This window comes from Vulpes lagopus, chromosome 12, assembly GCF_018345385.1.
Source record: "Vulpes lagopus strain Blue_001 chromosome 12, ASM1834538v1, whole genome shotgun sequence".
Taxonomy (NCBI): Eukaryota; Metazoa; Chordata; class Mammalia; order Carnivora; family Canidae; genus Vulpes; species Vulpes lagopus.
The window spans coordinates 5,956,132-5,979,928 of NC_054835.1; the positions used below are offsets into that span (position 1 = coordinate 5,956,132).

The window sequence follows — 23,797 nt, forward strand, 5'->3', positions numbered from 1 at the left end:
CTGGCCCTAAGCAGCTGCTCAGGATGGGCGTTGTGTGTAGCTAATACTCCAGCTGCCTGGAGGGCTCAATCAGTTTATTTATTTATTTTTTAAAGATTTTATTTTATTTATTCATAGAGACAGAGAGAGAGAGAGAGGCAGAGAGACACAGGCAGAGGGAGAAGCAGGCTCAATCAGTTGGTTTAATCAAATTCCCGTGAGCACCAAGCCAGTGCCAGGCCCCTCACAGGGATTCTAATCTTTCATTATCCCCATTACCCAGATTAGATAACTGAGGCTCAGAGATGGGTAGGGACCTGGATCACCTAGCTTGACTAAACCCCTCCTAGGACAGGACCTGTTCATTCTCCTCTGCCTGTCTGGAAAATTCCCCCACCCCCAGATGTCCACATGGGTCACTTCCTTCAGATCTCTGCTCACATTTTTACCAGAATCCTACTCTCATCACTCTAAACAAAGAACAGCACTATCCACACACACCCCTGCCCGCTTAGCCTTCTCAAGCTTTCTTGCTTTCCAAAGCACCCATCACCATCTGACAGAGTCATATCTACTGGGTTATTGGTGCTTTGTTTCTTTTTCCACATAGGGGTATAAGCCACATATGGGAAAGGACTTCGTCCATTTTGCTCACTGCTCTGGGCTCTAACATAGTACCTGGCTCAGTTAATATGCATTAAACAGGTGAGTGAATGCAATCTCTGCTTGCCAGGCCACTGCTCTCCCAGCAATGCTTCCCCACCCCCTAGATTCACAGCAGGGTGACCTGCTGATGCCTAACAGCACAGGATAGGCTGGCTTTTCTTTCCTAGACTCCTTGTGGGCAGTCCAAATCAGGTTCCTCTAAATCAAAGGTGGATGGCTAGGGCTGGGGCCCACGACCTCTCCATGTGAAAGGGACAGGGTAGGGCTATAAGAGTCCTGGATTTGAGTCCCAGTTTTACCACTACCCTGATGGATTGGGACAAAGACTGACACTCTAGGACAAGAAGTCCCAACTCTCCCAAGAAGGCCTTCCAAGGGTCAGGCCTGGCTCTTTCTCATCATCTAGGTCTCTTCTCAAATATCACCTCCTCGGAGAACCACCCAACTCCTCCCAGGCTAAGTGGACGTTTTGCACCTACATAAGTACCTCTCTTCACACCCTGTTTACTTCTTCCATCACTGTTAGTGTACACTATTTTCATTTTTACTCTTTCGTTTATCTGTTTTTCATTTCCTATCTGTCTCCACCAACCCAATGTGAGATCTGAGGGTAGAGACATTGTCAGTCTTGGTCACTACTGTAACTCCTCTGCCTACAACAGGGACTGGCTTATAGTAGGTGCTCAATAAATATTTGTTGAATTAATGTTCTGTCTCCTTCTAGAAACAAGGAAACTGAGGCCTAATGGTGGGAAGGGGCATGCCGCCATGAATTAGTGTCAGAACCTAGAGTAGAAGGCAGTGAGGCAGAGTGGAACTCCAGGTCCGGAGACTGTGACCTTGAAGGAGACCCATCTCTCTCCAAACCTCAGTTTCCTCATCTTAAGATGGAGTGAGACAACCATGACCATTATCCAAGAGGCCTGGTACTAGGGGCGAGACCTTGCTCATTTCCAAGAATGATAGCTACGGTGCAGCATCAGAGCTCCCCAGACACGGCTCAAGCGCCCCAAAAGCCGCAGGCGGAGAAAACTACAATCCCCATAATGCCACAGGCGGCACCTGCGCACGGCAGCCAGCCTGCAGCGCTGAGGGCGCCCTCTGGCGGTAGCCGGGCGCAGAGCTCCGCTCGGCTCCTGGAGGGGCGGGGGGGTCCGCGCGCAGGCACAGGCACTCGGAGCGCGCGGCTGCAGCAGAGGAGCCGGAGCCGGGAACCCGAGCCGGGAGCCGGAGCCGCGGCTGGATCGCAGCCCGCGGGGCCCGCCGCAGCCATGGGCAACCGCGGCATGGAGGATCTCATCCCGCTAGTCAACCGGCTGCAGGACGCCTTCTCTGCTATCGGCCAGAACGCGGACCTCGACCTACCGCAGATCGCAGTGGTGGGCGGCCAGAGCGCCGGCAAGAGCTCGGTGCTCGAGAATTTCGTAGGCAGGTAGGAGCGGCGCGCCCCGGAGCGCGAACTGCGCCCCGCCCGGGTCCCCGGGCCTCCGCCCCCAGCCCCGACGGCGCCGCGACCTCGCAGCCCTTGGCGCTGCCCCCGCGGACCGCGCGCCCCCCTCCTCAGCCAGACGGAGGGCGCCCCCCAGCCCCGAGAGCCCCTTAGCGGCGGCAGCGCCCCCCGCTTGTCCGCAGACGTCGTCAAGCCACCGGCCACGGTATCACGCCCCCCTCCTCCGCCACATCCTTCAGGGAAGACGGCGCTCCGCGGAGAGACACTGCCAAAGGGTCCCCCCCCCCCCCAGGATAGGCACCGAGGGGGCCTGCATTACTCAGCGCCTCCCTTCGGCTCCGGTCCCCCGGAGCGGGCAGCACCAAGGGCAGTGCTCCCCAGCCCGGCTCCACGGAAGACAGCTCCCTCCCGCATGAGGCTCCCTGGGCCGTGGCTAGGGCCCCCCTCCCAGCTGTGTCCCTGGGAGAGGACACAGTCCCCGGGCATCGAGGACCAGGCACAGCCTCCCCCCTCGTACACACCTCTGCAGCTCCCGCCGCCATCCGTGCGCAGCGCGGCGGCGGAGGGGAGGGGGGCTGGGGTGCTGCAGGACCAGGAGGGGGGTGGCGGCGGGACCGCTTCTGCTCCTCCTGCGCGCCGCCGGCCCCTGGCTCCGCCGCCGCCCCTGGGTGGGGGGCCCCTGCAGCCGTCGCACGCCCCCGGGCCTGGCAGAGGGATCGTAATGGAGGGAGAAGGCGGCAGAGGGCAGAGATGACTAAGACCGGGAAGCTGGATGGCGGGGAGGGGGGAGCCATTTGCACAACCTAATCCCCCTCCTGCCTCTGATCCTACAGGGCGCTGGGAGGGCCAGGTGGCAAGGAGCTGGGGCAACCGCAGAGACAAAAGGTCCTGGGTTTAGGGGGGGCAGGTGGGGTCGTGACCCTCCCCTCCCGGGATCCCCAGAGAAAATGGAGGCAAGGATGGCCTTTCGGTGCCGGAGAAGAAGAGGAGGCACTCTCCGGGGAGGGGGTTGGGCAGACAGGGAGGAGGCAGTGACACTGGGCTCTCCACTCTGGCATCTCCCTCCCTCACCTTCTTCAGAAATCCTAGCTTTCTCCCCGTGACCTTCTCCGCTAAGGAAGCAACTGGCAGGTGAGGGAGGAAAGCAGAGGCCCCTGCCTCCGAGGGGAACACTCTGGATCCAAGCCAGGTTCTGCTGTGAAGCCTCAGGTGAATCACTTGCCCTCTCTGAGCCTGTGTATCCACCTCTAGGAAGGAGAGTTGCACTGGATGGTTGTTCCTCCCCCTCAAATGACCTGGGAAGCCCAGTGCCAACCCTGGGGCTGGAGGGAAGGGTTCCGACAAGAGCAGGGTATCTGGGGGATGTTGGAAAGCCACCGTGGGGGTGGCTGGGCCCAACTGATCAGCAGTGGGGGAGGCCGGGGGAGGCCGTTTGTCTCTTGGGGACGGGCTCCCACAGAGCCCCTCTCCTGCTCACGTGACCCCCAGAGCTGCAGAGATAAACAGGCAAGAGATACACAGATGGGGCCCTTCCCTGTGGCCCAGCAGTCAGGGGGAGGGGGCAGGGTGGGGGCCTCTGGAGACAGAAAAGCCCAGAGGCCCTAGTGTTTTAAAAGGCACCCATGGAAATGCAGCACTTGACAGTGTAGAAACCTTATTCCTACCTTTGATCCATTGAACATGTGTTGAATACCTGCTTTTCCCAGGCTGTGTGCTCTGGGCAGGAGGCATAGGGTCAGGGAGGGGGCAGGTGACCTCAGCCCCCCTCTGCTGAGCCCTTCTCCTTCTCAGGTGCCCTACACCATTCTCTGTCGGGTGGCTCACAGCAGCCCCCTGAGGCAGGTGCTATGATGCCCATCCTGCAGCTGAGGAGACAGACCCCTGAGGTTAGATGTCCCCCTACCCAGGAAGGACAACATCTATTCAATTCCAAAGCCCAGGTTCCTAACCCTAATCTTGAGAGCCCGTGAGAGCCAGGCCCTGAGCTGGGCACAGGAACACACAGGTGCATGTGCCGCCATCCTCCAAATCTGTGGGATGGGAACACTGACCCTTGCTGCTCTACCTTCCTGAGAGGGTGGCATGGGGCTCCAAGGAGTTCATGGGTGTAAACGCCCCTTTGTAAAATGTGGGAGGGAGCTGTGAATGGTCATTTAGGCTTGGGGCCCTATGTGTGCCAGTGCAGACCTGGCCCCTGTCTTCCTGGAGTTTCCTTGTCCAGCCGAGAGAGGTGCCAGTAAGTAGACAATACAGCAGGCCAGCCCAGCCACAGCTAGCCTGGGCCCCTGTTAGTTTGGTGAGTGGAGCAAGATGTGGACTGTGCCCCCAGAGGCCCGGGTCCTCTCATCCCTTGTGCCTCGGGGCCCTCTGACAGTGGCTCTGCTGGAGGATGTGAGAGGTGTCCAGGTGTGGACCCAGGGCCAGTGAGGAGGACTTGGCCTGAGGTGGAGGGATGGGTGGGAAGGCATTATTTGATCCTCATGAAAGTTAGTGAGGAGGCCATGGCTGGGGCCCTAGGAGGCAATTCAGTAGTGCCCCTCACCAGCCCCACTGCTCCTTCATAGGCTCCTGACCTCTCTGCCTAGGGCTGGGTCCCCAGACCGGTGAGCATGGAAACAGCTGCTCTGCCTCCTGGGGCTTCCCAGGAGCCAACCCCCCATGGAGAGGAAGTGGAAAATAAACCAGAGGGAGCAGAGGCTGCCCCAGGCCAGCGTGGGCTCCTGGGCACCCCCAGGTGGCCCTGGTGTCAGCTCTGCAGTGGAAGTAGCACAGCAGCTGCCGGACTTGCTAGGACTTGTCTGGTTCAATACTACTTCTTCATCCCCCTTTTACAGAACAGGAAACTGAGGTTAATTCCTTTAGTCATTCAGACATCTGTGGATTGTCGACAGTGTCACAGCACTAGAGATTCTAGGGTAGAAAAGACAATAGCTTTGCATTCCAGAGGAGGAGACTGAAATAGTAAACACAGGAGCACATATATGAAGATGACAACGAGGGAATGTGGCCAGTCCTCTGAGAGGGAGAAGGCCTGCTTTGCACAGGGAGGTCAGAAAGAAAGGAGGTCCCTTTCTAGGAGAGGGTAGCATCTGAGATGAGAAGCCATGGGACTGAGAAGTATTCTAGGCTGGGGGAACAGTGAATGCAAAGGCCCTGGGGCAGTAACAAAGAACAGAAAGGAGCCACTGTGGCTGGTGTTTGGTACACCAGGGCAACATGGCATCAGAGAGGTAGGCAGGGGTTGGATCTAGAAGGCCCTTAGGCTCTGAAGAGGAGTTGGGTTTCCTTTCCTTACTGCCAGAAGCTCTGAAGTAGTGGAGGGACTTGAGCTGATTCCAGCACATGTGAACTTGGGTGCGGGGGGCAGGTGAGGAGCTGCCCCAGGGAGCAGGTGCCGGCTGATGGAAGGGTGGCTGGGCCATGACTTCCACATAGAGGGGGAGAAGAACAGTGGAGTTCAAGGTATATTTTGGAGGAAAGTCCCACAAGACTTGCCGGTAGATGGTATGTGCAGGGTGGGGAGAGAGGACTCTAGGATGACGCCAGTGTCTTTGATTCTGGGTGGGTGTTGGTGCCATTATTGGAGGACAAGAGGAGCAGGTGTGGGGGGCGGGGGTAGGCTCAGGAGGTGGATTCTGAGCATGTTGAGACTGAAGTGTAAGGTGGGCAGTGTGGTGATGCAAGCTGGAAGCTCAGGGGAAGGCAGACTGGAAGTGTAAGTTTGGAAGTCATCCATCACATAGAGGTGGGATTTATACCCATGGGAGTAGATGAGATCATCTCAGGGTAAGTGTAGACAGAGGAGTGTGTGCAGGGTCCCAGGTCACCCTAGCATTTTGTGAGCAGGTGCCTGCTGCCCTAGGCCATCCTTTGTGTGCCCCTGGCTACATCCCCCCTCCTTGTGACACCTGTCCAGAACCAAGAATAAGTTGCCCTGGGACAGGCTTTCAGCCTCCACTCCCCTCCCCTCACTCTGGTGCCAGGTAGGCTGACAAATGCATAGCACCTGCCCTCCCTGCCTGCTTGACTCCTGGGGAGGCGAAAGCCAGTGGGGATTCAGCAGAGGGGGTGAGAGCTCGAGCTCTGGAATTGGACCTGGGTTTGTAGCTCAGCTGTGCCACTTACAAGCCAAATGACCTTGGGCGTGTTTCTTAAACCCTGCTCAGCTCCTAGTTCCTCATCTATAAAATGGGGGTTATAATAGCACCTCTCTCATGGGATTGTGCTGAGTGTTGAGATAACACCCACGAAACACTCCAGGTAAGGCCTAGCATAGAGGACGTGCCAGTTCCGTTCTGCTTGCACAGAGGGACAGGCTGGGAGGTCGGCTGGGGTGCGGGTAGGGGCAGGAGGCCTCTGCCCAGAGCCCAAGGGGCGGCCTGAGAGGCAAGGTTTTGGGTTTCCCTAGTGACTCTGCCTACCCCTGCTCAGGCTCCCTGCCTCCTGCCAACCTCCTCACCACTTCCTCTATGTTCTCCTCCCAGCACAGCCCTGGTGCTGGTCTCTGCCTCTGAGAACCCCTCTTATGCTCAACCCCAGGCCCTCCAGTAGGGGACAGCCCACTCCCCATTACTAAGCTCGCCTCATCCTCTGAACACTTTGGGACACATCTTAGTGGTTGCAATTCCCAGATTTGGAGACTGAGGCCAAGGAGGATTAGGGGCTATCTAAGACATTGTAGGTTGAAACTCAATGACGGGAGAAGGCAGAGAGGAGGGACATTTGCCTGGTGTGCAAGGTGCCAGGCGCTGCAGATACAGCTGTGAGCAAGCAGGACTGATCTCTGCTCTCAGGGGGCTCACAGCTGAGCAAGACAGACAGACACTAAATCATACAAAGGGCTCATTTGTCATGTAGTTGAAGAAGGGCACGGGGGAGCCTTCTATTGAAGAGTGGCATCATCACTGAGGCCAGAGAAGGCCCCCTGAGGAGGTAGCATTTGAGACTGGACCTGAGCAAAAAAGAGACCCAGTCAAGCAAAGGAGTGAACATATTCCAGGTGGAGGGTCCTGTCTGAGCAAAGGCTCAAGAAGGAAAAGAGCCCTATGGGTTTGAGAACCCAGACAAAGGGCAGTGTCACCGAGTGAGGAGCAGAGGCCCCAGTAAGACCAGGAAGGTCAGGAGGCACAGGTGGCCCCTCACCCGCCACCCGCACCCAGGAGCCAACTCACTGCCAGGCAGCCACCCTGTGCTCAGAGCAGGACCTGCCACATGCCCAACACACATCTACAGCTAGGCTTGTGCGCTCAACCCAGGCTGGAGAACATCTTCACCAAACCCCCACCCCATTCAGTGGCCCCAAGGAGTCCAGAATGAAAGGTGACTCTGGCAGACAGCATCTGATCCACGCTCCAATAGAATCGAGTCCCCCCCCCCCCCCACCTTAGCTGAGGTCACAGGGTCAGAACCTCAGGGGAGGGGATGTGAGGGGGGGTGGTTGGAGGGGGGCGGCCTGGAGGGGACCCATCTAGGGCACAGTGTTATCAGGTATGAAATAAGAGCAGAAATGGAGGCCCACGAGCCATATGTCTGGATATTCCAGTTATAAATCAAGCTAGGGGATCGCTGAACACAATGCATTCGGCCCTCCCACCTTGACAAACATGCTTTCATAACAACCTGGCAGACTGGGTTTGCATGGAGAATTTCAGACTCCTTGGAGTTCTGTGATGGGATGTGGAACCCATCCCCTCAGGCTGACTCTGTCTCTTTTTACTGTGTCCTGTAACCACAAGGGGCCCCCTGGGCTCGCATGCAGACACCGGACCCTCTCATCTGAGCTCCATCCAGGGTGCCAGAAAGGATCTCCCTGACCCTGGCGGGGCAGACCCCAGAGGAGGGCTTGAGTCAGAGAGGGAATTCCAGAGCACTCAGTGTGGCTTAGGAGGGGTCCAGCTGGGCACTGACCCTTGGCTCCTGGGGACCCCTTGCTCTGGAGATCCAAAGAAGGACCTCTTAAACATGGGGCAGGGGCCCTGAGTCCCCATGTCCGAGGGCAGTGCTGATTATTTTCCTGGAACCAATGACCTGTTAGTTGGAGGAGCAGACTATCATTCCTTGTTTCCACATGGCAAGATGGCTCAGAGAGGGTAGGGATCTGTCTGAAGTCCTGCAGCAATGGAATCAGAGGCAGGACAGGAACATGTACCAGTCCCCCGCCTCCAGGTCAGTGTCCGCTCTCTTCATCCCCACCCATGTGTGTATATATCACACCCCTCTGCTCTCCTTGGTTGTCGCTCTGGACTCTTACACCTCCCTGGACTGAAATCTGGCTAAGGAACAAGAGCTGTATGGGGACAGTGGTTCTAACAACTTGGAACAGCTGCTAGGCACCAGGAAAAGGACTGTTGGCCCTGGAAGGTGTTCAAGGCAGTCTCCTAAATGGCATCTTCCCACTGTCCTAGCCAAAGGCTCTGGGACCAGCCTCCCCTTTGTGTCTTCTTCCCCATGCATGGAAAAAATGTCCCTCCTCACTCTCCTGGCATATGCTGTCCTCATCTTCACCATGCCCTCGTCTTCCTCCTTCACCAGCTCATCCTCTGAGTCTCATATCGGTCAACACTTCCTCCAGGATGCTTTCCTTGACCACCCTCTCCCCCTATGACCTGACCCTCAGTGTAGGGGCTGGGGCTCAGTTTTCTCCCAGGATGAGGGGCTGCAGAGGAAGAGAGAGGTGGTTCTAAGAGAGAACCCCTTTAGGTTGAGGGTTCTCAGCAGACAGCAGCCCCAACCACGGTTCCTATAAACGTTTTAGCTGTTTATTAATGCCTCCTCTTTTATCACTCCTGTCAAATGCATCTGGTCTGAGTATGGGGAAGTGAGGCCACTAGGCAGGATGGGGAGAAATATCTCAGCAGGTGAATGCACATTCACCTCTGATCTGAGTCCCAAATTTAAAAAAAAAAAAATTTATGATAGTCACAGAGAGAGAGAGAGAGAGAGAGGCAGAGACACAGGCAGAGGGAGAAGCAGGCTCCATGCACCGGGAGCCCGATGTGGGATTCTATCCCGGGTCTCCAGGATTGCGCCCTGGGCCAAAGGCAGGCACCAAACCACTGTGCCACCCAGGGATCCCTGAGTCCCAAATTTGAAGGAACGCAATGCTCACTAGCACACACAAGGCACCTGGCACAGGAGTGCTCAGGTGGCTCATGGTACCACCAATGGACACCCTGTTAGGTCCTTCCACAGCCAGGTTCTTAGGGCATTCATTCCTTCAGCAGCCCTGGGAAGGAGCTGTTGGACTGTGTCCCATTTCACTAATGAGCAAACTGAGGCTCTGAGCAGGGAAATAATTTAGTGATGGAGCTGAGATACTCTTGCATCGAGCTACTGGTGGTAATAAATAAGGATCCAGATGTAGCTCAGTATTGAATGACTTGGGAAATGCCCTTGATGAGCTATTAGGCAAACAGAGCCACTACAGTGTAGACTGGAGCCTCTTGTGTGTGTGTACATGTGAGGGGGCTTTGGCCTCATCTCTCATCATATCTGCCTCACATGGCCATGTGAGTATCAATCAAGAGGATGTGGGGAGGGACCTGGCAGGCTCAGTCAGTGGAGCATGTGACTCTTGATCTCGAGGTCATGAGTTCAAGCCCCACCTTGGGTGGAGAGGTTACTTAAAAAATAAAATCTTAAAAAAAAAAAGACGATGCAGATTTCTTTCTTTTTTTTAAAGATTTTATTTATTCCTGAGAGACGGGAGGGGGGGAGTGGGGGGAAGGCAGAGACACAGGCAGAGGGAGAAGCAGGCTCCCTACGAGGAGCCCGATGTGGGACTCCATCCCAGGACCCCAGGATCATGACCTGAGCCAAAGGCAGACAGATGCTCAACCACTGAGCCAGGATGCCCGGGTGCCCCAGGTTGCAGATTTCTTTTTTTTTTTTAATTTTTAAATTTAAATTTTTTTTTTTTTTTAGGTTGCAGATTTCTTAAACAGGCTTTATTGAGGTATAACTTACATGCCATAAAATTCACCTGTTTTTAGTACACAACTCAACGATTTTTAGTATATTTACAGAGTTGTGCAACCACCATCACAGTCTAATTTTAAAACACTTCCCTCACCCCAGAAAGAAGCCTTGTCATGATGCAGATTTTCAAGCACCCGGCAGAGCCTCTGACTAGCAGTCAGCGAGCCCTCTGTGTTTGCCGTGGTCATTATTGTAAATAATAAAATGTTTACAAGGGTGGTCCCCAGGTGTTGGGATGATGATTGCTTTTTATTTTTTAAATATTTTGTGTATTTTCTGAATATGTTTTCAAAGGGAGAACATATGATTTTTTATATAAGTCGGAGGCAAAAGAGACATCCATTTCCATCTTGAAAATATAAAGTCATCAACACTGGCAAGGGAAGGAGGGAAAAAAAGGAAGAAAGGAGGGAAGGATAAGGAGGAAGGAAAAATCATAGCTTTTCCTTTTTTTTTTTTTTTTTAAGATCTTATTCATTTACTCATGAGAGACACAGAGAGAGAGAGAGAGAGAGAGGCAGAGACACTGGCAGAGGGAGAAGCAGGCTCCCTGTGGGGAATCTGATGCGGGACTCGATCCCTGGACCCCAGGATCATGACCTGAGCCAAAAGCAGATGCTCAACCACAGAGCCACCCAGGTGTCCCCATAGCTTTTCTTTAGTAGGGAAAACAGTTGCTGAGGAGAGAGTTTGCACTCAGAGTCCAGAGCCCGGGGCGCCCATCCTACCCCATGACCAACTTGCTCTATGACATTGGGTAACACTCTTTTAGGCCAGCAGGGTTGCCCCAAGTGCCAGCTACCTGCCCTGCTGACTCCAGAGGACACTGGTAAACAGGACCAGCCCAATCCCTGCTCTCAGGGCATCAGAGCATCGGGGGAAACCAGGCCAGGACTGCCCTGAAATGTTCAGACCTTAGCTGGAAATTCACGGGCTGCATGATGCCTGGGGCCTCCTGGGGCAGCAGGAACAGAGAGAGACTTGTTGCTTGAAGTCACCCTCACCTCCTCCCAACCGTATTTATTGGCCCACCCCCTCCTTGGCCTCCACTCCAGCTCAGTGCTTCAGAGGGCACCTCCCAGCCTCCCCGCCTCCCCCATGCCTTCCGCTTTCAGGGGTAAGATTTGGCTGGAAATGTCCTGGCCCACCAGCCCACTCTTCCGGCCGGGCCCCCAGGAGACCCACCTTCCAGCTCCCTCCCTGCTGCACATTTCGTGGGAGCCCAGCCTGGGTCCTCAGCTTACTCAGCAAGTTATTATTTGTAATCATAATAGCTACCATTTCTTCGGGCATCAAGTTAGATGAGCCTCACAGCAACTCATTTTACCAATGTTGAAACTGAGACTCAGAGAGGTATGGTCACTTGTTCAGAGCCACACAGCTCCTACGTGGCAGCTCTGATATTCAACACTGGGTGTGTGTGACATCAGAGCCTGGGAAAGAGGAGACCTGGGAGGAAGACGGCCGCTGGGTACGCATTAGCCAGAGCATGCTGCTTTCTGGTGTAGTTTGTATTCAACAGGACCTGGAAAGCAGCGTCCCTGAGTTCTGGCCCCAGATCTCAGGTCTTAGAGTGGAGTAGAAGAGGGTCTCCTCGGACCTCTGATGTCTTTCCTCCAGACCCCTCTGGGTGTAACAGTGCCAATTCACACAGGAAGCATGTGGTGCCTGGAGGTCCTCAGAGGTGTTTACTTCACCCTCCCTGTGCTTCAGGTTTGAAGGTGCCTCTGCAGATGGCAAGGCAAAGCCTCTTCGGGATACCACCATCTGTCCAGAATGAGTAGGGAGAGCTGGCATGCCACCATGCACCCCTCCCACATGGCTCCCAGGGCTGGTGGGCCCAGCACACTTTTCTCTGTCCTCCCTCAGCCTACACAGGAGCCGGGTGGGAGGTACAGGGTGGCACTGGCTGGAGGCCAGATCAGGCCCTAACCCCCGCTATAACAGAGTGCCGGGGACCGTGGGTCCAGGTGGAGGGCAGGAGCCATGAGCTGTTCAGTTATGCTTGCTCCTGTGAGGGTTACCTGAGCACCTACTCCTTGCCTGGCCTGTGGTGAGCATGGGAAGCCAGCAGGGAGCAAGGACCTCAGTCTGGACGTGTGAACCAGCTAGTGCTCTTTGCTGCCTGCCCAGGGTGTGAGTCCCTGGTCCCCTTTCAGCCACTTCTTCCTTCACAGCTCCTGGTGCCTCTCTGGGGCCTCCATCCCCCACCTCCACTAGACAATGGTAGAGGGATGACATGGTCTCTGAAAGCTTCTCCTCCTCAGCAGGCATCTAATATTTGCATTTGCACCTAACATGCATTTGCACCTAACATTCTGTGGTCAGCATCCTGAGACCCCAGTCAGTGCTTGGAGGAGGTGGCCAGAGGGCTCTGTGGGATCTTGCATTCCTTGCTGAAATTTGGGAACTCTTCTAGAGAGGGGGTTGAGAACAGGTGGCCCCTGGGCAGCCCCCTGGGGCTGCTGAGCACCCTCTATGTAGCAGGCCTGGCCTAATTTCTTTGCATGAAGAGCTTCCATGGACCTTGCAGCCCACGTGTGGTAGCAGATGATGCCCAGTTACTATGGTGCTGGTTTAGAGGCTGAAGGTTTTGAGGCACAGAGAGTAAAGAGCCTTGTCCAGATCGCAGAATGGCCAAGGCGGGATTCGAAACCAGGGCCTCTGCCTGGCATTGGCTCCTGACCACTAAACTTGAAAAACATGAAAATGACTGTTTATTTATTTATTTTTAAATATTTTATTTATTTATTCATGAGAGACACACAGAGAGAAGCAGAGACACAGGCAGAGAGAGAAGCAGGCTCCCTGAGGAGAGCCTGATACGGCACTAGATCCCAGGACCTCAAGATCACAACCTGAGCCAAAGGCAGACGCTCAACCATTGAGCCACCCAGGTGCCCCCAAAAATGACTATTAAAATCCATATTCCCTCTCTCCTACCCCAGCCCCACTAGATCCTCACCCAGCATATCTGAGTAACACACAGTTTAATAAGCTGTCCTTGCAAGCTACGTGAGGGTCTCACTCTGAGAACCTGGGCCATGACAGAGATGGGGCCTCTCCCCACCCTGCCACCCCCATCCACACCCTGGCCCCAAGAGCGCCTGGTCTGAGTAGGGGCTCTACTCCCACACATAGCCCTGCCCCTCTAATCTCTGCTTCTCATAAGCTGCTTGTCCTTTAAGTAACCCTGGGGAGGCAGTGACTTGGTGAAGCCTGGTCCAGACCCCTGACCACCCCTCCAGCTGGGCCCTGGGCTCTCTGTACCTCTCCATGCAGCACCTCATTGACCTCCAACCTGCAGGTCTGCCAGGGCCGAGTGGGCCCATCTGTGCAGGGGAGGCCTCTCAGGGAAAAGCTCCAGGGAAGGTCCATGTCTCTGCGTAGGGGGCTTTCTGTGGGGAGTCCCATCCTTCCCAGCCCCTCCTGTAGTTTCCATGGCAACTGCTGTTGCCATGGTATTGCTGGGTGAGAAGCTGGTGGGGGAAAGGGTGGACCCCGGGCCCCCAAGCCAGCCCAGCCTCTGTAAGGACAGATGTCCTATCTCCACAGCCCTGGGGGTTCCCAAATACTAGAGGGTCACCCCCCAAAGGAGTAATGGATGGGAGAGACAAGAACACCTCCCCACCCCCCACGGCCCCCTTAATCCCCTCCTTCTCTGTGCTGCCTGGTGCATCTCCGTTCCAACACATGTCACACTGCATTGCATTATCTGTTTACTTGTCTGTCTCTCCCACCACACTGTGAGCTCCTCCTCTGGGTAGGGAGCTGTCTGACTCATCATCTCACATCCCCAGGGCCCAGCACAGGGCCTGGCACAGAGCAGCTGCTCCCAAATATGTCCTAGACTGAATGTAATTGAATTACATAAAAAGCCAAGTCTGGTGTTTTGGGTTGAAGGAGGAGCTGAGTTTGACAGGGAACTTCCCAGGCTTTGGGGTCCAACAGACCCTTGGATTTAAATCCGAGCTCTGACACTCCCATCTGGGTGACCTTGGATGAGTCACTTCATCAAGGAGCCTCAGTTACTTCATCTGTAACAGGATAATTTCTTTACTGAGCACTGTTATTGAGCATTGAGGACCAGGGGATTCAGTCAGCATTTATTAAGTGCCCCTTGTGTGCTAAGCCTTGGGCCAGACAATGGGACACCATGGTGGGCAGAAAGACACTGGCCCCACCCTTCTGAGGCTCAGTCTTGCAAAAATGAAAAGTGCTTGCCTAGCACCTGGAAATGATGAATAACTGCAGGATATGTCATCCTTCTCCTTCCCCATTGAAGTGGCTGGCTCCGCCCTATTAGCCTCTAATCTCCCCCAGAGGAACAGCAGGGCAGGAAGAAGTCTCCCCAGGGCCCTAGAGGAGGCCTGGAACCCAGCAGCCTGGGCCTATTCTGTTGTTCCTGGGACCTTCCGGGGCCGGGGAGTGGGGAGTGGGGAGTGGGGGTGGGGGTGCAGGAAGCTATGTGGCTCAGGTCAGGCTCTAGGCTGGGGGTAGGAGACCTGGTTTCTTCTCGAGCTCTGTCCAAGTCCTGTAGGAGCTTGAATGTGTCCTTTCCCCTTCTCAGGCCTCCATGTGCCTCTCTGTGAATGCGGTGGCCAACTGGATCCCTCAGGCTGTAACCTGCTCCGCCTTTTCCTGTGTCCTGGGGATCCCATGACTGCAGTTCTGACAGTCTGGTCCCTGAAGAGACCTCTGCCCCCATGCTTGCGCTGGCCTGGGTGGGGCCAAGGGTGGGAGTGGATATGAGAAGAGCTGACAGGAAGAGAATCAGCACCCACAAGAGCTAGCCGAAAGGACTGCTGAGGTTGACACTGGCACCAGCAGATATCTGGGGTATAGACATCAGGTCTGGGGCAGTGACTCGGAGACCCCTCAGATCCCATCCTTCAAAGAATGGGTCTGCAAGGCATTGAAGTGCAAGGAGCTCTCACAGCAGAGTCAAACAGATCTGCATCCAGAGTCTGAACACCTCTGAGCCTCAATGTCATCTGCAAAATGGGAATAATAGCACCTACCTCACTAGGCTATTGTGTGGAGTTCATGAGATATTGGCCACAAAGAGCCTGGCGTGCAGTAGGCACTTAAGCATGAATTCTTTTCCTTGCCTCCTCCTTCCCCCATCTCCCCTCTTCCTCAACCCCAGCCAGATGGGCCCTCCCCCAAGGGGAAGTGAGATGCTGCCCTTCCCCCACAGAGGAAGGAAGGAAGGGGAAAAGGTGCTGCTCTGTTTCCTTAAGATCCACTCTGTGGGGATCCCTGGGTGGCGCAGCGGTTTGGCGCCTGCCTTTGGCCCAGGGCGCGATCCTGGAGACCCAGGATCGAATCCCACATCGGGCTCCCGGTGCATGGAGCCTGCTTCTCCCTCTGCCTGTGTCTCTGCCTCTCTCTCTCTGTGACTATCATAAATAAAAATTAAAAAAAAAAAAAAAAAAGATCCACTCTGTGGCCACTGGCCACTTGGGCATGTGGGGCACTCCGTGCCACAGTTAAATGGCAGTGACTTGGTTGGCAGAGGGACTTCTTGTTGGTTGACAACACAGGGCATACCTGAGAGAGATCTGGGGGTTACTGGTCTGGTCTCCTGGCAGCTCATATGCATAAATCTGTGACCCAGGGTATCTGGGGGAGGTCTTGTCCACTTTTCTCAGCTGCCATCTCTCCTGAGTGACATGAAACCCTTGAGCTAAGGTGTGGTGGGCACTTTGGGAGAGAGTTGGAGCTCCCAGTGGCAGGATGTGTGCCCCCAGGACAGAGGGAGCCCATTCAGGCCTTGACTCATTGCTACTCTCACTCCCAACTCATTGCAGGGACTTCCTGCCCCGAGGGTCAGGCATTGTCACCCGAAGGCCCCTGGTCCTGCAGCTGGTCAATGCCACCACAGGTATGCGCTCTCTGGACCAGCACTCCGACCCCCCCTCTCCAGCGTCCCCACCCTATCCCCAAGGAGAGGTCTGGCCTAGTCGCTGAACTTGCTTGCTTCTATGACTTTGGCACTGATTCCCCATCTGGACAGTGGGGATAAAATGCATAACAAGACATGGCGTTGTTGTGGGGAGGGAGTGGGGAGAAGGCAGTGTTTCGGGGTGTGTGTGGGTCTATTTCCAGGGGAAGATGGGACCTAGGTGGGTTGGGGTTAGAATGCTTACCCTCCCCCATTCTTCCCCACGTCCCCTTCTGGGACAGAATATGCCGAATTCCTGCACTGCAAGGGGAAGAAATTCACTGACTTCGAGGAGGTACGCCTGGAGATCGAGGCTGAGACCGACCGGGTCACCGGCACCAACAAGGGCATCTCGCCGGTGCCCATCAACCTCCGCGTCTACTCGCCTCAGGGTGAGGAGTCGAGTTCCCACCCCAGGCGGTCGGGCTCCCAGTCTTAGATCCGCCCCCACGGCGACCCCCGCCCCCCCCCCCGGCCCATCCTACCCCAAGCTCCACCCCGCCACGACTCCGCCCACCTCTGGCCACGCCTCTAATGCCCTACCCGCGCCCCGCCCCCCCCTGCTTTCGTCCCGCGTTTCCCTAATCCCGTGCACCTGCCGCCACGCTCCCAAGCGGATCCTCTCTAAACGCCCCGTACCCTAATCCGCCCGCCCCACGGCCACGCCCCTCGCCTTGAGCCCGCCCTCTCGCCACCCTGTCCAGTCCTGAATCTGACACTGGTGGACCTACCCGGAATGACCAAGGTCCCAGTGGGGGACCAACCTCCTGACATCGAGTTCCAGATCCGGGACATGCTTATGCAGTTCGTCACCAAAGAGAACTGCCTCATCCTGGCTGTGTCCCCCGCCAACTCCGACCTGGCCAACTCTGATGCTCTCAAGGTTGCCAAGGAGGTGGACCCCCAGGGTAGGTTCCTAAGGGGAGCAGAAGTACAAGGCCCTGGGGCTCTATTCTCAGCTCCAGGAGGAGCCCCTCTGGGAAGAATAAATGAGGTGGGAGAGGGGCACTCTAGTGGCTCAGTGGTTGAGTGTCTGCCTTTGGTTCAGGTCGTGATCCCAGGGCCCCTGAATCAAGTCCCGCATCAGGCTCCCCTCAGGGAGCTTGCTTCTCCCTCTGCCTATGCCTCTGCCTCTCTGTGTGTCTCCCAGGAATTAAAAAATTCTTTAAATGAGGCTGGAGAGCAGAGGCAGGTAGTGGGTGAGGGAGGGTGTGGGTAGGGAGATGTGGGAAGCAGGTGGAGAGCATGTGGTCTCCGTTGTGAGGAGAGCATGTGCAGATGTAGGTGACCCTCTCCTGCTGTCCCCTAGGTCAACGCACCATCGGGGTCATCACCAAGCTAGATCTGATGGATGAGGGCACAGATGCCCGAGATGTGCTGGAGAATAAGCTCCTTCCCCTGCGCAGAGGTAGGCAGGCTCTCCGACCCACTCCACCTGCCCTTCTTTACCCCACCCTGTGCAAGGCTGGTTGCCCCTGACTTCGGCCCCCTTCCACAGGCTACATAGGGGTGGTAAACCGAAGCCAGAAGGACATTGATGGCAAGAAGGACATCTCAGCTGCCTTGGCCGCTGAACGCAAATTCTTTCTCTCCCACCCATCCTACCGCCACTTGGCGGACCGCATGGGCACACCCTACCTACAGAAGGTCCTCAACCAGGTAAGGAACTCAGGCCTGGGGAAAGCAGCACGGGGACAGGTATATTTAAATGTGTTTTGTGAAGGTGACCAACAGAGGTTAGTGTCCTCATCATGCAGATGAACAGAGACCCAGAACACAAAGCAACTTGCCCGCAGCCCCACAGCAAGGTAGCAGCAGAGCTTCACTGACTTTTCCCTAACAGGGGCCTAGGAAGGGAGTCCTGTAGCCCCTCAGAATGGAGTGAGGATCCAGACTTTGCACTGACAAAGGCTTGGGTTTGGGAGCCATTATTAGAGTGTACTTGGCTGAAGGCCTTGCTTCCTTCTGAAGTGGGGAGAGGCTCATCTGGAGACAGGAACAGGCAATCCCAGGGGCTTCCCTAAGATATTTCTCCATCTGGAATGGGGCTTTCAGAACTGAGCCATGTGTGTATGTGTATGTGATGATGGAAGAGAAGCAGTGGGGAAGGCAGTGTGGTGTAGGGGCAGAACCAGGGACTCTGGAAGCCACAGACCTGACACACCAGCTCTCTGAACCTCTATTTTTGCATCTGTAAAATGGTGATGTTGGTGATAAGACCCTGCTTCATAAGATCATTGTGCAACTTCAGGGAGATACTGTGTACGAGGACCTAGCCAGAGTGAGCCCCAGAACTTGAGAATTATCGTACCAGAGGTCTAAACTCAGAGGGTTGCCCTTTGGCCATCCTTGCCCCAGACACATTTTATTTGGCCCTCATGGTGTCTAAAAATAGTCCATTAGTCAAAAATCCGGTAATTTCAAATAAAAATCTAGACTTCTGGTTTCTATTGAAAATTGCGTGGGGCACCTGGCAGGCTCTGTCAGTAAAGCATACACCCTTGATCTCAGGGTTATAAGTTTGAGCCCCACATTGGGGGTAGAGGTTATGTAAAAATAAAATCTTTAAAAAACAAAGGAAGAAAGAAAAAGAAAGAAAGAAAGAAAAGAAAGAAAGAAAGAAAGAAAGAAAAAGAGAAAGAAAGAGAAAGAAAGAAAGAAAGAAAGAAAGAAAGAAAGAAAGAAAGAAAGAAAGAAAGAAAGAAGAAAGAAAGAAAGAAAAAGAAAATTGTGTTGTTCACTCACAAATTCAGTTAATACACCTACTGTATTCCAAGCCCTGGCCTTGGCAGCTCTCCTCCTCGATCCTGGTGGGCTGGATCGTGGCTGCCTTCTACATCTCTCAATCTCACCACATCCGCAGGTCCCATGGCACTCCGGTCTCTGCTTGGCCCTGTGGGCATCTCCATTTGTGACCATGGCTTTAACCCCTGTCTCATCCGCCTCCCCTCCCCCCTCAGCAACTGACCAACCACATCCGGGACACACTGCCGGGGCTCCGGAACAGGCTGCAGAGCCAGCTACTGTCCATTGAGAAGGAGGTGGAGGAGTACAAGAACTTCCGACCTGATGACCCAGCACGCAAGACCAAGGCCCTGCTGCAGTGAGGCCCGCCCCAACTCCTGACACCCCAGCACTGAGCTATCCCTCTGCACCGTGCTCTCTCAGGGCTCCCTCCACCCAGGGCTCCCTGCACAAGGCTGCTGCAGCCCCCTCATGCCATCCCACTCTCTCCATCCCCCAGGATGGTCCAGCAGTTTGCTGTGGACTTTGAGAAGCGCATTGAGGGCTCCGGGGACCAGATTGACACCTATGAACTGTCAGGGGGAGCTCGCATCAACCGGATCTTCCATGAGCGCTTCCCCTTTGAGCTAGTCAAGGTAGGACAGTCTCCCCAGGGGCAGAGTGGGGGAGCTTAGGACTACCCACCCTGCCCTCCAGGACTTCCACATGAACCTTTGCTGACCTGGTGCCGCTAGGGAGTGGGGCCTCTGTCTTGGCCTTCTAGGGAGCAGGAAGGCCTGACCAGCTGCCTCTTGCTCTCCTGCACAGATGGAGTTTGATGAGAAGGAGCTCCGGAGAGAGATCAGCTACGCCATCAAGAATATCCATGGCATTAGGCACGTATTGGGACCGGGGAAAGGGGCTGAGCCCTGGAAGGCAGAGGGGGTCTCATGCCAAGGCACAGGGAGTGATAAAGTGAGCCGCCCTCAGGAAGGACCAAGAGCCCTGGTCCCCCATCCTCTCCACCCTTTCTGGCTCCCAGCTCAGACAAGCCCGAGCTGGGGGAGGTGGATGAGAGGCTTGCTGTCCTCCTTTGCTGTCCCTGGGAGCAGGGCCTGGAGGCTGGACCAGCTGGGCAGAGCCCAGGACATAGGTGACATAGGAGGCTGGGGAAGCATCCTCTGGGCTTGGGCCCCCTGCCCATCCTCAGGATGAGACAGTTTCCTCCAGTCCTATCCAGGTAGCTGCACAAAGCTGCCAAAAGCACTGGGGAGGGCCTGGGATGGAGCATCTAGGCATTGGCCTGTGTCCTTTTATGATGAAACAGGGTCTTTCAACCTTCCAGACCCTCCCATAGTCTCATTAGGCCAAAGTGGGTCTCACTCCACACCACCTCCCTCCTTCCAGCCAACGCCATGGCCTTTGAAACAGGAAGAGGGATTGGAAAAAAGACAAAAGCTTAGCCCCCTTCTAGGACCCAGATCTACATTGTTCATGTAACAAGAACATTTAAAGCACCTGCTATGTGCCAGGGAGTGAACAAGACCAAAATGTCCCTGCTTTTATACAGATTCAATTCCAAGGTTTGGCATGGAATTTACAAACTGATAACTGTATTGGCCACGACACAGAAAAAAAACTTCTCTCTTAGTCTTAAAATAAAATGTTTTATTCCCAGAGAGGCTCTTAAAGAGAACCCAGTTTGGCAGTTTCCGTACCATTTCTGGCCAGAGAACCTTTTGTGTGAACAGAATCTTCAGAGGAAGCAGGACATACATAATTATAAGCAGACCTTGCCTTGCCCCAAAGAGCATCAATTCAATGTCCTCCATTAGAATCCCTCCCGCCCATTTTACAGATGAGGACACTGAAGCCCAGAGAGGGGTAATAGCGGGAGGACCCCAAGGAGAAATCAGGGGGTCGGGTGGGCCCTGGCCTAGCACTCCTGGTAGGAGCTGGCCTGTGACACTGTGCCCTTTTCCCGCTCCGGGCGTTCAGAACGGGGCTCTTTACCCCAGACATGGCTTTTGAGACCATTGTGAAAAAGCAGGTGAAGAAGATCCGAGAACCGTGTCTCAAGTGTGTGGACATGGTTATCTCGGAGCTAATCAGCACGGTTAGACAGTGCACCAAGAAGGTAACCCGGTGGCCCGGGCCAGCCCCCCCACCTCTGTCCCCATCCTGCACTGCTGCCAGGCGCTCTTTCCCCACACCCCCCACTGCCTCCTCGGTAGCATGTACAGACCTCAGCGGGGTGGGGGAGGCAGGCCACCCCAGACCCAGACAGGGGGCCTCTCTGAAGGGGCTTTACCCACCCCCTGGACCCCAGGCGCAAGGGATTAGACATTGATAAGACAGGTGTGATGATGGATGTCCTGAGAGCCCACTAAGAGCTCCTCCAGCTCAGGGAGGATAGGCCTTGAGGGGCCCTCCCCCTTCCAGCTTTGGGAGTCCTCTTTGGAGGTTCCAGGGAGGGAACACCTTGGCCCTGCAGACAGGTGAGATACAGGGCCTTCTTGGGTGCTGCTCTGGGAGTCTGGATGGCTAGAGGGGTGCAGAGGACCCAGGTCTAGCAGGTACCCTGACTCCCCACTGTCTTTCATCCTCTCCATTCTCACCTCAGCCCTACATAGGACTCTCACTCAAGACCCTTGCCTTCCCTTCCATCCATATCCAACCTTCCAGGGACAGAGTCCTCTTCCATCTGTTCTGTCATCTGAGCCTCACAAGAACCACCCAAGGAGGGCAGGCCAGGGAGGATGGCACCCAGGCCACAAGAGGGAAACTGAGGCTTAGGCAATTGAGTGACTTGTCCAAGGTCATATGAGCTAGCAGGTGGCAGAGCTGTTACTTGAAGCCAAGGCTTTGGACTCCAAATCTAGTATTTGTTTGATTCCGCCCTCAGCTTCCCTCCCTTTCCTCTCCCCACTGCTGCCCTGGCCCCTCTCTACCACCACCTCCACTCTTTCTGTCTTTCCTTTTCTCTTTTTCTGTCTTTCCCAGCTGAGTTCCTCCAGACCATTTGGAGGAGAGGCAAAGGATGCCCCTTGAGGAGAAAGAGAAGGGCAGGAGTAGAACAGGGAGCTGGAGAGTGGAGGTCAGGCAGCGACACAGCAACTCCAGGAGGCATCATCTGCACCGAGGTCTAGGCAAATGGAGCCCCTGGAGTTGTGCAGTGCATAGCCTGGGCAGCTGGGTGCAGCAATCCTGGCGGAGATAGGGAATTGTGCTAGGCTTTGGAGTCAGGATGAAGTGGATGTAGAAGGTGCTGGCAAACCTTGAATTGAAGAGAATGGGTGGGTAGGGTCCTGGCCTGGGTCAGCCCCTTAGGAGGACCCAAGGCTGTGACAAAGACAGCATTGGAAAAGACAGAGAGGGCCGGCTCAGTGTAGCTGAGGAGGGGCTGGGGGGCAAGCCCTGGGGAGACAATCTGAACTCAGTAAGTGGTCTTGTATGGAGCAGAGGCTTTGTCCCTCAGAAGCCCCCTGCCCCATACCCACAGAGCCCTGGGGGATATTTGGCAGCACCTGGGAGGTGCCAACCCTGGGTGGTGGTAGGGAGGGCCGGTTCCACACTCACATTGTCTTCTGTTCTCTCTCTCTTTCTCTGTGTCGGTGTCTCTCTCTCTTCCCCCATGCCCGTGCCATCCTCCACTCCTGAATCCTGGCTCTGCTTGGCTTTCACTCCCCTCCTTCTCCCCACCTGCCCGTGGCTGCTCCTCCTCCCGTCCCCTCCTTCTCCCTGGGTGCAGGACGGGCCTCTTCACACCTGACCTCGCTTTTGAAGCCACAGTGAAAAAGCAGGTGCAGAAGCTCAAAGAGCCCAGTATCAAGTGTGTGGATATGGTAGTCAGTGAGCTCACGGCCACCATCAGAAAGTGTAGCGAAAAGGTATGAGGGCCGCCAGGGCGGGGCTGGGCCTGGCCGTCCCTTCCTTCTGGCCATGGACTCCCGTGGGCAGAACCATCTGCTGAGCAGGCCAGGCAGCCTCTCGGCTGCCCACGGGGACCCAGATGCCTGTGCTGGCCGGGTGATTCCGGGCCCTTAGTTTTCATGATAGCTTAAAACCCTCAGTCTGCTTATACTTACCATCCTTTTAGGCTCCCAGCTCCGCTACAAGACTTTGCTCCAACCCAAGCATCCTTTTCACCGACAAGAATGACAATGGTGACAATGATGAGAAGGGGATGGCTGATGTTGATTGAACACATATTAGGTGCCAAGCACTGAGCTCAGTGCTCATCCTTGTTATCTGACTTAAGCCTCCCCAACAATCCTAAGAAGTGGGTAGTGTTAATCCCATTTTACAGATGAATAAACTGAGTCTCAGAAGAGAAGAGAGGAACAGGATTCAGATTTAGGGAAGCTGAGGGAATAGATCTGGGATCCAGGCCTCCTGGGGTGGGGGGGGAAGCTATCCCAGTTCCTCAAAACCAATTTGCCTAAAAGCATATTGGATTACTCACTTTATAGTAATCCATATGCATTTAACAGGATCAGCCTCTTTTGGGTCTGTGAACTTTTAAATGCCTTCTTCCTATTTGTCTACTTTTGGGCATTGTGAGGATTTTTAGCCAGATCTTCTGAAGGCAGTTCTTCCCAGGGGAGTGCAGGAGAATCAGTTGCCTTGGGGAGCCTTCCTAGGATTCAGATGCCCCTGTCCAGCAAGCTGAATCAGAATCTCAGGAAGAGACCAGCCTTGCCTATACTTGAAAAAGCTCCCTATGCTGGGAGGTGGGGGCACTTCTGCCTCAACTTCATATTTAATTAGTTTCACGGGTTTCGTGAGTCACGTGCACCCCTTTCGTTATCCTGTCTCATTTTGCCCACTTTTATGCCTAATGTAGACAGTAGGTAAATTAGCATCCACTCCATGCCTTTTCCAGGTGGAATAAGATCTGGGCTGGACTCCCCACTGCATAGTATTTATCGTGACATCTGAGTCATGGTCCTACTGCACTGTGAATACTAAACAACACAATCTTACTTTTGTTAAACTTTAAAAATTACTGAGTTTATTTTTTTTTTTTTTAAGATTTTATTTATTTGAGAGAG

General features: G+C 54.8%; 1 protein-coding gene across 17 annotated transcripts in view; it reads left to right on the top strand.

Moving 5' to 3' along the window:
* Positions 1-1,789: 1,789 nt before the first annotated feature.
* DNM1 (dynamin 1) overlaps positions 1,790-23,797 on the top strand; it is a 46,032-nt gene continuing 24,024 nt past the window's right edge. For 8 of the 17 annotated variants that reach the window (XM_041724650.1, XM_041724648.1, XM_041724651.1 and 5 more), the window contains exons 1-10: positions 1,790-2,077; positions 15,886-15,959; positions 16,262-16,411; positions 16,724-16,927; positions 17,329-17,427; positions 17,518-17,678; positions 18,980-19,122; positions 19,264-19,399; positions 19,572-19,639; positions 20,742-20,880. In XM_041724650.1, coding sequence (XP_041580584.1) covers positions 1,917-2,077; positions 15,886-15,959; positions 16,262-16,411; positions 16,724-16,927; positions 17,329-17,427; positions 17,518-17,678; positions 18,980-19,122; positions 19,264-19,399; positions 19,572-19,639; positions 20,742-20,880 — 1,335 coding nt within the window. In that variant the 5' untranslated portion in view covers positions 1,790-1,916. Of the gene's footprint in view, positions 2,078-15,885; positions 15,960-16,261; positions 16,412-16,723; positions 16,928-17,328; positions 17,428-17,517; positions 17,679-18,979; positions 19,123-19,263; positions 19,400-19,571; positions 19,640-20,741; positions 20,881-22,494; positions 22,634-23,797 lie in introns of all 17 variants that reach the window. The other 9 variants (XR_005983034.1, XR_005983035.1, XR_005983038.1 and 6 more) reach the window with 2 other exon arrangements.